Source organism: Asparagus officinalis, chromosome 4 (assembly GCF_001876935.1).
Source record: "Asparagus officinalis chromosome 4, Aspof.V1, whole genome shotgun sequence".
In the NCBI taxonomy this organism is placed as follows: Eukaryota; Viridiplantae; Streptophyta; class Magnoliopsida; order Asparagales; family Asparagaceae; genus Asparagus; species Asparagus officinalis.
The window spans coordinates 28,170,997-28,183,180 of NC_033797.1; the positions used below are offsets into that span (position 1 = coordinate 28,170,997).

General features: G+C 37.9%; 1 protein-coding gene across 3 annotated transcripts; it reads right to left on the reverse strand.

Annotated features, from left to right (window-relative positions):
- On the reverse strand, positions 57–10,655 carry LOC109837057 (WD repeat-containing protein 76-like). 3 transcript variants are annotated; one of them, XM_020405140.1, is made up of 2 exons: positions 9,253–10,653; positions 57–294 (listed from the first exon to the last, which is right to left on the reverse strand). In XM_020405140.1, the coding sequence occupies exon 1, from the start codon at positions 10,508–10,510 to the stop codon at positions 9,254–9,256; it is 1,257 nt and encodes a 418-aa protein (XP_020260729.1). In that variant the 5' UTR covers positions 10,511–10,653; the 3' UTR covers positions 57–294; position 9,253. The 3 variants fall into 3 exon arrangements, with proteins under 3 accessions (XP_020260729.1, XP_020260730.1, XP_020260731.1); XM_020405141.1 differs by lacking the exon at positions 57–294 and adding an exon at positions 1,127–1,176 and having other exon boundaries at positions 9,253–10,655; XM_020405142.1 differs by lacking the exon at positions 57–294 and adding an exon at positions 3,517–3,712 and having other exon boundaries at positions 9,253–10,655.

Here is a 12,184-nt window from a genome sequence, read left to right on the forward strand (position 1 = left end):
CCGTCTGGATTACGTCGTTTTGTACCAGTGCATTTGTACCTTTTATATCTGTGTCATTCTAACTCAACTAAAATAGATGATATTTACTCAAGATGGTAATTTCAAGAACCATCGTCAATGACGGTGTATGCCCTATTGAGATGCATTTTGCTACAAGAGAATATGGCATTTCAACCAGTCACAGTGAGTGTATGCTTTACACAGTAGATGCAATTTCCCAAATTTTCTTGTGCAGTGTCAGTTGCTCACACTGTTTCTTCATTTCTTCAGCTTTCCCCGTATCATCTACACATTCTGCAGAAAATGATTAACTTACTGGTTTCAGTAAGACTACCTCGTATAGTATGTTATACATCACATAATAAAATCAAGCACACCATATACCGAGTATGGGATAAAGAAAAATCAAAATGTCACCAGAAATAACATCAGCTCCTGACATATGAAGTAACATTTCAGAAACAAAGGTAAAAATATCACAAAACCCCCTGCATTTTGGGTGAGTTGCACAAAACTATCCGATCTCTGAAACTTAGAGAAAATGCCCCTACATTTTGGGGGAGTTTCACAAATTCGACGTAAACTTTTGAAAAATTCCACGAAGGGTTTAGCCAAAAGACTAAAATATCCTTTTAAAAAAGATAGCCCTCCTTCTATCAGAAAAAACCCACTCTCGGGAAATAAGTTTTATTTAAGGTCACGGGCAAAATTGTCCATTTCTGGTCACGGGAAGAGCATGGATTATCTACTATTTCCAATGTTCCTAAGGGTTTTGGACCTCTCTCAGTGAATAATTTTTTAAAGTTCGTAAGGAGCAGAGATTTGAAATCTCTTACAAATTGGGATAATGGGATAATTTTTGGAACACCACTTTTTGGTGTTATTCATTGGTGTAATTGAAACTGGGGTAAACTTTGTGGTGTTATTGGTTTGTTGGGATAATTTGGGGACAAATACCCCACTTCCCCTAAAATTAGCCCAACTATATATACATTCCTCAAGACCCCCCTCAAAATGTCCCAATTCTTTTGCTAGAACAACCACATGGGGTAATCTTGCCCTCTCTCCCCGTCTCCTCTTCTTCCAGCTGAGACCCTCCCGAAGCCAGAGCCTCCTCCGCCGCCTCCTCCGCCGCCTCCTCCACCGAAGCCAACCCCTCCTCCGCTTGGTACAAAACTGAATTTAATAAAAAGCATTGGTCTAATATTAATGTCCTGATTCTTAAAAGGATTAAGGTCCTGATTCTTAAAATATTTGTGTAATTTTACTTTATCTCTCAATAAAAACTGATGTATGTTAGTGTTATTGTTGTTGTTTGTAAACTTTTTCCGGTTTTGGGATGTTAATGTTGCTGGTTGCAGTCAAGCTTTGACAAATTTGTGGCATTGTTGATGAGCGCTAATGATGACATTGAAGCTTTTTTTTTAATTAATGTCATAAGATGTTTGTCAGTATGGCTTGATGCAAGTAAATGTCATATGCAAGAAATGCTAACCATAGTTTAATGCTAACCAAGTGTTTGTGAGTATGACTCAATGAAACAGAGTGATGTTTGCATGATGAAAAGAATTTTAACAAATTAATATTCAAGAATTGATTGGATGGTACTAATGACTATGCTCAAAATATAGTGTTCAATGGCAAAAGCCAGTTTATAATGTTATGTGCCAAATTTTACATGTACATATAGTCTTTAGCAAAGGAATTTTGGTCATTATTTATATTTGTCGTTGTAGGATGAATTTTATGTTGCTGACTAAGACTTTATTTGTAATAATTAGACTTTATCATCGTCATTGTAATAAGACTTTATTTGTAATAATTAGACTTTATCGTCGTCATTGTAATAAATGTAGGAATGATTAAATAATTTTTGCAATTAAAAAATTTGGTAATATAGCATAATAGTTAAAATAAACATCAAATATATTCAAAGATTGATTAATATTAATATTATTATATTTTTTAAATATTCTATATTAAAATAATCTTAAAAATAATATTATTATATATTATAATTATTATAATTATTATTTATTTAATCATTTGATGTAATATCAAGTTAAACTTGAACTTAATTGATCTATAAATATTATATTATAAAAAGATGTCATACCAATTGTCCCACTTAAATTGTCCCATTATACCCTTTTACCCCACTTTATCCCACTCCTTACCCCACTTTATTCCACTGAAATTATCTCATTGGGTAAATTACCCCATTGGAACAATTTAACCCAATTTGCCCCAATTACACCGATGAATAACCCCCCCTTAGTAAAACATTTCGGTATAAGACAAGGCTCTTAATTTGATAGAATCAAGATGAAATTAACTGGTCTACGGGATGTTAACAATCAGGACCTACGTTGCATGGAACAGTTATGGCAACAGTTACTAGCTACTACTCTTTTAGTAAATCAGTAAATTGGATCATTGCAATTATAATTGTCCAAGAAAAAGGACTCTTATTTTACTGATTTTAAAATGGTTTTTTTTTTCGATGTTAGTCACTTAAATATTTAGTATTTTGATCTTCGACCATCAAATTATTGAAATTGCTATTAGGTCCCCCAATCCTTATTTCTTGCTATTGCTACTCTTTATTGGATGAGCTAATTTGAAACAACTTATAAGAAATGGGTGATCTAAAAGAAATTTCAATGTATATGAGGGACTAATTTTGAGACAACTTATAAGAAATAGAGGACCTAATAGCACTTTAAATTATTTGAGTGACTAAAATAAAAATAATAAAGATTGAAGGGACTTATATCAAAAAAAAACTTTTACAATTTTTTGTCTAATTTGCATAGATCAAGAGTTCAAATTTAGGGAATGGTCCAAATCAATGGCGGATTCAGGATTTCAAGAAAGAGTCACTGCATTATTAACAATTAAAAAATTTGCAACTGTCTAGGTGTTTTCAAATTTTGAAACAAGTACATAATCGCATGATTAGTAACATTATTAAATACATCATTCAATACAAGTTACTAATCACAAAATATATCATTCTCAATATATGTCACTAATCATGGGCTCCCTGGTGCGGACCTAGAATTGCAGGATAAGTTTTTTAGTGAATAAATTTTAAACAATTGCCCTTAAGTTTGTGTGTTCCTCCGATGACCCCTTTAACTTTCAAATTGTTGCAAAACTCTCTTTAAGTTTTGGAGCTCTTAGGAAACCCCCTTCAACTCAACATCTTTCAAAAACAAGTCCTTACGGCATTAATCATTATCTTCACATGGATGGATAAAATTACTCTAAAAAATATTTGAGTCGCAGTTCAAGCTCTTCAGATAATTTTTGTAAAACAATGAAATTTGAAGGGAGTTTTCTATGAAAACCAAAACTTGAGAAGGGTTCGTGAAATGTACCCTTACAAATGGGTTCTTGGTCCATCTTGATCAAAATAGAGTCACGTGACCCCACTTTCATCAAGGTGGATCCACCGGTGGTCCAAATGGCCTAATCTAATGGATACTCATTGAACTACTAAGGGACAGACATCATTGACAAATTCTGATAGTCCTATCAAAGCAAATGAATTTAATCATTGTTATCTTTTGACAAGCCTAATAGCAAAATGATGTAACATAGTTTTAAAATGCACCAAATGGAGCTTCTCCACGAGCTACTCCTGTGCTGCATGGTTGAAATAGTTCTCTAACTCACGCACTGAAGGAGCCAAGGAGGTTAGTCAAACCTATGAAAGAAATCCTCATTCACAAAATTAAAAAAATAACATAGAAAATAACAGACTTGTAGATTACATTGGGTAATCCTACTAAACCCTCTTTCCCCTAAATCTTTTTCCAATAAAACCGAACAACTATAACAACAGGTTGCAACTATTTTTTGGCAAAAAGGAAGGTTTTTTAGTCTCAATAAACAAAAATTTAAAATCTAAAATATTTGAGAAAGGGCAAAAAGTCTAAATCCCCTAACTACAAACCTTAAGTCCCTCACTCTCTCTTCTCACAAACCCAAGAATTGAAAGAAGTCCACATCTTCTCACAAACCCCTTTCGGAGAAGTTGTAACAAACCTAACCAAAAACTTTGATTTTTGTGCAAACAGCAATCTAATGAACGCAAGTGACATTCAACTTGGCTGTCGGTGAGGTTATTTGCCACAAATGTGGGATTGTCTTTGGCTAGCAAAACATTAGCGAGAACCATCGAGACCCAGTTACTCTGGCTCTGGATCATCACTATCACGAATGGGGCTCTGGATCATCACTATCACGAATGGGGCGTACCTCTCATTCTTTTAAATTGGCGTGATTAGACTTACCCTGGGAAAGGAAATTGTCTGCATGAACTTTTAAGAAAGTTTATCAGCTTAGACTTTCTTACGTTTTTTAGGGTCTTTTTTCTTCTAAGAAAAATGGGTTCTTTAAATCATCAAGATAATTTGATCGGGCAGTTACAAATTTGATTTGAGAAAAAAAAAAATTACATTAAGGCTTACTGGAGTTTTACAACGGTTTAATCTTGTTCCCATAGTCTTCTAAGATTGTATTGTAATGTTTCCTCTACAAATCTTCAACTCTCCATCAATGTCGAATGTTCAGAAGCTGCTGTAAACAAGCTTAAACCCTTGTAAATCCTAATAAGCTTACATCCGAAAATAATTTTTTTGTCAAATCAATTTTGAACCTATCTGATCAAATTTCAGTTCATAAATAAAAAACTCACTTTTTTTTAGAAGAAAAAATTCTCAAAAATCCTAAAAAGTCTGAGTTAGTACGATTCCTTGAAAATTTATGCATATGGTTTTTATTCTAAAGATCATCATGTCCATCTAAATAAGAATTAAACGTACCTCTTGGTGTGACAATGATGCTCAAGACCAGAATTGAAACTAGAGCATCAATGGGTTTCAGCAGGTTCTTGTCAATGACTTGATGGTCAAAAACAAGTCCATATTCCTAGCAAATAACGTCATCGGGGGCGAAGTCAAACGCCACTTCTGTCATCATATTGCAGTCTGAGAACTCTATGTTCTTGGTTCGATTTGTTTTAGTTTTTCTCCAAATGGGATTTGTGAGAAGAGTTTGATTCGATTCAGTTCTTGGGTTTATGTGAAGAGAGTGTAGGAGAATCAATGTTCATAGCCAGGGGGTTTAGGATTCACTATTTTTGGCAAAAAGGGAATTTTTTTAGTCTCATTCAACAAAATTTTAAAATATAAATATTCAAAAAAGAAAAAAGAAAAATCTTTCGGGAGACTATGGTGTAAACAAGCAAGCTTAAACTTGTCAAAAACCCTAGGAGAAATCCTAAAACCCCACTACTTCCAAAAATTCTCACCCTTTCATATTGAATTACAAGAAACAAACCTCAAATAAACTACCAATTCTTCAAGAGAAATCAAAGAAATTCAATCGAATTAGCAAGTGCGGGAGAAAAGAGAAAAGCCCAACTTTTAACGAAAAAACATAGGAATCTCCTATTTGATGTAGTAAAGAAACAGTGCAATTGAGATGGAGAAATGAGAATCCCAGAAATGGGTTGTAAGATTCAGACGTGATATCACAAGAAACAAACCTCAAATAAACTACCAATTCTTCAAAAATTCTCACCTTTTCATATTGAATTACAAGAAACAAACCGCAAATAAACTACCAATTCTTCAAGAGAAATCAAAGGAATTCAATCGAATTAGCAAGTGCGGGAGAAAAAAGAAAAGCCCAACTTTTAACGAAAAAACATAGGAATCTCCTATTTGATGTAGTAATGAAACATTGCAATTGAGATGGAGAAATGAGCATCCCAGAAATGGGTTGTAAGATTCAGACGCGATATCACACTTAACCAAAAACCTCAATCTTCTTGAATGTTTCACAAAGTCAAATAGGTTTTTGTAACATCAAGAGGCATACTGAAGCAGACCCACAAGAAAGCATCTTGTTCTTCCTATAGTCCTTTACATTGCACCTAAACTTCAAAGTTCCGTGAGGACTGAGGGTTATAATTTTTTATTCTTACATGGCCTTGTAGGTTAAGCGTCTTTCTACCAGCTAAAATCTAGAGTATTTTATACAGTAGTATCCTTCTTAAATTTTCTTTAATTGTATGTATGGTCGTATTTAAATCTAGATTGCTTATCATCTTAAAATCTCTTTCGCTAACTAAATGTATGAAATTGTGGTGGGTTTATAATTTTATACCAATAGTTCCCGCCAGAGAACATGAGCCACCTTAGTTGAGAGCAAGAGATGAATGTGTCAACACCTGGTCCTAACATGTATCCAAACAGCAAATGACAAAATAAGAGTTCTAAAGTCTCTAGTAAATATCTTCATGATTGGACACTTGTATCCGAAAAATAAAATACCTGAACAAATACAGTTTGACCCTATGAGAAAAGGAGAGGAACAAAAGCCCAAGCATTGGCAATAGCAGCCTCCTATCCTTCATTGTTTACTAGGTGTCTCAACAATGAATGTAATTGTCATAACGAAATGCAAACAGAGTGAAGCTCTAAAATGAACCTCAAATGGGGGTATGCTATAGATAGGATATGTCATGCCCCAAGCCCATGAGCCCGTTGGAGCAATGCAAGTCCTAGGATCCATGGAGTGCTACACGTAGTTTGGCTTAATCTACTATCAAAATAGCTAGTCTCAATCTACTGTCAAAATAGCTAGTCAATGTTGCACTTGGTTCTCAAGACTCATCATTTAAACTCTCGTAAACTCTATCAATTTTTCGATGGCGGACTATTAGTGGGGTATCACCATAACTCAATTTTCCGTCACGACATGACAATTAGCACGTTCTACGGTTCTAGTATCATCCCCAGGCGATGTGGACTCTAGAGGTGACTCCTACTCTCTTCTAGAGGTGGCTCCCACCGCACTCACGCGGTGTAACACTTAGTCCCACTTAGCACTTAGATCCACATTTCCGACTGACTAGCTGCTCTGATACCATTTGTCACTCCCCAGGCTCACGAACCCGTTAGCATGATGCAAGTCCTAGGACTCACGGAGTGCAACACGTAGTTTGGCTCAATCCACTGCGAAAATAGCTAGCCAATATTGCACTTGGTTCTCAAAACCCATCATTTAAACCCTCTTAAACTCCATCAATTTTCTGATGTGGGACTACTAGTGGGGCATCATAGAATCTATTGAGGAATCTGATCCCAGCAGCAATAACTTTATGCTGTGCTGGGATGTGGGAGTAAAGAAGAGGAAGGAAGAGAATTTTAAGTTTAACTTTGTTTGGGAGTTTTGTTGGGAGGGTAAAAAGGAGAAAGGATGGAGAAGCTTTCATAAAACTTCTATGATTTCTTTCCCCTCAAATTGGGGGGTAAAGAAGGGAAGGGAAAGAAAGTAAAAGTTATTAATACAAAAGACACCTTGACCCTCAATCATAATAAATCATTGGCTAAAATTCATTTATTTTCCTTCCCTTCCCATAATTAGAACTCCCAAATAACATAATTTAAGTTCACCTCCATTCCCCTTATAAAACTCCTAAACAAGATATTATATTTCCTCTCCCCTTCCCTTTCTTTCCTTTCCACCTTTCTTTTCCTTTCCTTTCCTTCGTAAACTGCCAAACATAGCATTAGTGATTTGATGAGGTACAAGTATTGACATATTTCCTTTATCTCTGCAATGGGTTGAGAGTTTCAGTCACTTGCTAAATAGGATTTTAGATTATGAGATGCAGAACAAGGATATGGAACAATACAAGACACTAAATAAATTTTAATTTATTAGTAATGAATGGGCAGTCATCTAAATCAATTGTCTATATAGAATGGCAGGTGGTCAAGTACTTGATATTGATGTACGTGTATATGGATAAAGGTGTTGTTTATTGTATATTTATTCTGTATGCATGTTTCTGACATAGAGGGTGTATTTTCATACTGTTGTTATTTTTGCTTGATATTATTTATTGTTGTTTTATTATTATAAAAAACACAATATCATCAGAGATTACTCCATTTGTGTAAAGTAAAAAGAAATAATCTCGGTTATACAGCTAATTATTGCTTTCAAACTGGGCCTATACCATGCTTGTTAACAGAATATACAATATGCACCATATTCTTAGAATTACTAGAACTTCCACCAAAAATGCCAATCACATGTTTGATTTTGTACCATGATGTGGTACTAGTCTCTAAGTTTAATTTAGGTTTATAGCAATATGGTAGTTGATGATGCTTAGAAATCTAGGGAATGTATCATGTTGTCTCCATGTCTCAAGTCTGAGTCATGCTTCAGACCACACATTCATCATGTATAATTGCTAGGCTTGCCTGAATGACCTAAGTGGCAAAGAAGGTCTTAGAATACCCATATTCTATTGATTTTATGATTACCTATATGTCATAGAGCTATTATTTTATATAGGGTAAAAGAACTGTTAGGCTTTTTGGGAATATCATATGGATAAGGATGTGGATACATGAATACTGAAAGAATGGTCAGGACACAAACATAGACTGAAGTTACTAAGAGACCCAGAGAGAGATCTTTTGAAGACCAGGAATTATTATTGGCATAGCAATCAAAGTTCAACACAAATTTCTGAATCAAAAGATCAATTTGCCTCCAATGGCGCACACCTCTTAAGTGACACATACATAAGTGATAGATTTTGTACCACTATACAAGCCTCAAATATACCTAGCAAACCTACACCCGTGATAATAAGGGAATTCAAAAGAGAATAACAACGAAAAAATTCTAGGGCTGATATAATTGAAGAATGGAACTTAAAGCAGCGAACTAACGGAATTCAAAGCATGCTAGGTAAATGCTATTTGATTGGAGTTCTTAGTATGGTTTGAAAGAAGGTTGCACTACTAAATGTGTCAAAAGGGATTGATGCTTACTTCTCCTCAAGAAACTTAATCATCCACTTGGAAACTACAGAAAATGCCATCATCCACAACACTTATTCAGACATATATCTAAGTATTTTTAAGAATAGTGTTATAGGAACTTGGTTATCTGATAGAACTTGTCGGTTTTAAAAAGTTGTATATACAAACTTGCAGCTTCCTGTAGCCCCCGACATTTAATATTAAATGTTACATGTGCATATCAGAATGTTACAATCTGATGAGGGTTGTGCACTCAATACAGTGACAAAAGTTCTTCACAAGAGCAAACCATTGAATTTTCTAACCACAGAAAGCTAGTACAAATGCATGAAGACAGGAAAAAAAATGATACGACAGCTTACAACATAATATAACCAAAGTAAGTAAGTACCTTATTTGGACGACCATAGGAAGACTTTGCCACCGCCAGTTGCTGCAGCAAGAGATCCCAATTTATACGGGTGTGCAGCCAAATGTTGCGGCGTCAAGCTCATATGCAGGCTTTCCAAAGCCATAGTTGTTTTATTGCCAATACAAATGACATCAATTGCACCTTCCAAGTTCCCCAAAAATAAGTAGGAGTCACTCCATCCCCATATTCCTCTTGTTGAGGATACAAATTTTGCTCCTCGATTCTTATGAGGAATCATGCATTGCTCATCAAAGTTACCGCCACTCAGAATTCCAACTCTATCATCATCACTCGTAGTAGCAAGACAACTTCCAGAGGGCGAAAAATACGCAGAATTAATAGCCCTCTCATGAACAACTCTATTTAAGCACTCAGGCCGATCTCTCTTCATAAACCTCAAGTCCCATATACAAGCCATCCCATCAGATGAACTAGTAGCCATCAAGTGAGAATTTACCAGGCTGAAATCTATAGAATTAATCCTACCACCATGCATCTCCCAAAAGCTCGAAGCTTTTCCAGCTTTCTCATCCCAAACTTTGAGCTTTCCTACTCCCTCACCAATGTACAGCGAACTAACATCCTCCGGCCACTGACAAATAGAATAAAAAGGATCAGAACCACTAGAACAAACTATAACATTCGAATTCTCGTGCTCGACATCCATCAATCGAACAAATCGATCATAACTGCTCGTAAAAATCTTCGCAGGCGAGGAATGATGTGCAGAAATCCCCGTAACAAGATTCGAATGCAGAGAACAAGAATACAGCCCCTTGCCATTAAAAGAATCCACGACCCAGAAGCCCAAATCCCCAACTGCGTTCCCAGCAACAACCACAGTTCGATCATTGAACGGCAAGAATCTAAGACAAGATATGATTTTGGTAAGAATAACCGCAGAATTCTCCGGCTTCAGCAACATCGAAGACCTCGGATCGAATCGGACGTCGATCAAAGGATTCAGAAGCTGGGGATTAGATGGTGATGGGGTTAGGGTTAGAGCTAAGTCATCGAGATCGGTGAATTTAGGGTATCGCTCGGGGGATTTGCCGCGGATGCGGAGGGATTGGCGGCTGGAGGACGAGGGTTTCTTCTGGTGGTGGGTCCGGCGAGGGCGGAGAGAGTGGAGGTCGGCGGCGGTGCGCTGGAGCCTGAGGGTCTCCATCATCTCGGCGTTTCGCCGGATGTTTTCTTGCCGCCGGCGCTCGTAGTCCGTTAGGGTTTCGGGCGACATTGGAGGGAGGTAGAGAACCTAGGGTTTGAGATCAGTTGAGCATTACCACAAACACCTAGGGGTCGATGTTGAAGAGCCTCGTGCTGGAGCGTTCCACATTCCCAGGATCAGTTGAAGCTATGATGGCTAATTAGCACTTGAACACTAATAATATCGGTAAGAAAATCGCTGAAGTTTGGGCCTTTCCCACACCAATAATAAATTATAATATCTTAGATTAGGACCCCAAACAAAATTTAGAATTTGTTTGGTGTTGTTTGTAACTTTTGAAAGTTTTAGGGGTTGTTTATTGTTTCTGAAACTGTTAGGAATTGTTTGCAAGTTGCTAAAACGAGCGTTTGCCAACCGTGACGTTTTTGCCGTTTCTGTTTTTATTTTCAACAAAAACAATAAAACGCGTTTGGCAACCGGGGCGTTTTTTGACTTGACCATTTACAAAATCCAAAAAATAAACACTTTTCTCAAAACACCAAAAAGGTGTTTTGAGATTCCGTTTTTTCATCTAAGCATGTCGCCGCTCGCAGCCTCCACCCGCCCGCCCGACGACGCCAGTCGTCGGCCGTCGCCACGCGGCCCACCCGTCGCCGCCAGCGAGACGGCCGTGACGCTCTTCGCCACCGCCGCCAGCCGCCCGTTCTTGTACGCCAGCCGCCGCCACGCCGCCGCCCGTCGTCGCCCGCCCGAGTTAACGGGAACGCCCGCCGTCGCGCTCCCCTCCGCCGCGGCCGCTAGCGCTGAGATTGTCGTCGTCGCCGCCCGCCACGGCAGCCACCGCCCTTCCGCCCGGCCGGCCGCCACCGGCCGGCCAGGCCGCTGCCCTCGCCTGCCCACCGCGCTTGCGCGGTCATCATCCGCCATCGCTCGTCGGTCGGTCGCTTGGGCCACCTGCCCGCCGCTCGCCCATCACCGCGCCACCCTGCCCCCGCCCATCACCCGCCACCGCCGCTGCCGGGTCACCCGTCGGCGCTGCGCCTTCCGCACACTCGTAGCATGGGCTGCCGCGCGTCGTTGTCCGACCCGTCGCCTGCGCCCACCCGCCCGTCCCGGCGCTGGTCGTCGACGGTGTTGTCGCTCCCTCGCGTCGTCTGCCGCCGGCCAGCCGTCGCCCGCCCGTCGCCGTCGCAGTCGTCGTATGCTTATAAATAAAACTATAAATGGTGTTTTCAAAACATGTTTGAAAAAAAAAACACCATGCCATGGTGTTTTTCTAAAAAACACTACAAAAACAAACACCTCATTTACCAAACACAAATAATTTTGAGAGTTGTTTGTAAATTTTAAAACTTTCAGAGGTGACGTTAAAGCTTTTAGGGGTTGTGTTGTAAAACTTTCATGGAGTTATTTGCCATGTTCATAACTTTCTAAGACTTTTTGAAAATTGTTCAGGGGATTTTAATTTTCAAAAGTTTCAAGTGGATGTTTATAAAAATTTTAGTAAGTTGCTGTTGCATGGGCTTATTATAAATTTTCCATAGGGGTTGTAAACTTTTTAAAGTGTTATTTATAAAATTTTCAAAGGATATTTCTAAATTTCAAAACATTCAAGGAGCTGGTTGTAAAAATTTCAATAAGTTGTTTGTAAATTTTTAGAGAGCTCTTTGTAATTTGAACTTTCTAGAGAGTTGCACTAATTTTTGGATTTTCTAATGAGTGTTTATAATTTTTGATCTAAAA

Excerpts from the sequence above, each read along its gene's own strand:
- LOC109837057 (XM_020405140.1), bottom strand. The coding sequence starts at position 10,510 with ATGTCGCCCGAAACCCTAACGGACTACGAGCGCCGGCGGCAAGAAAAC.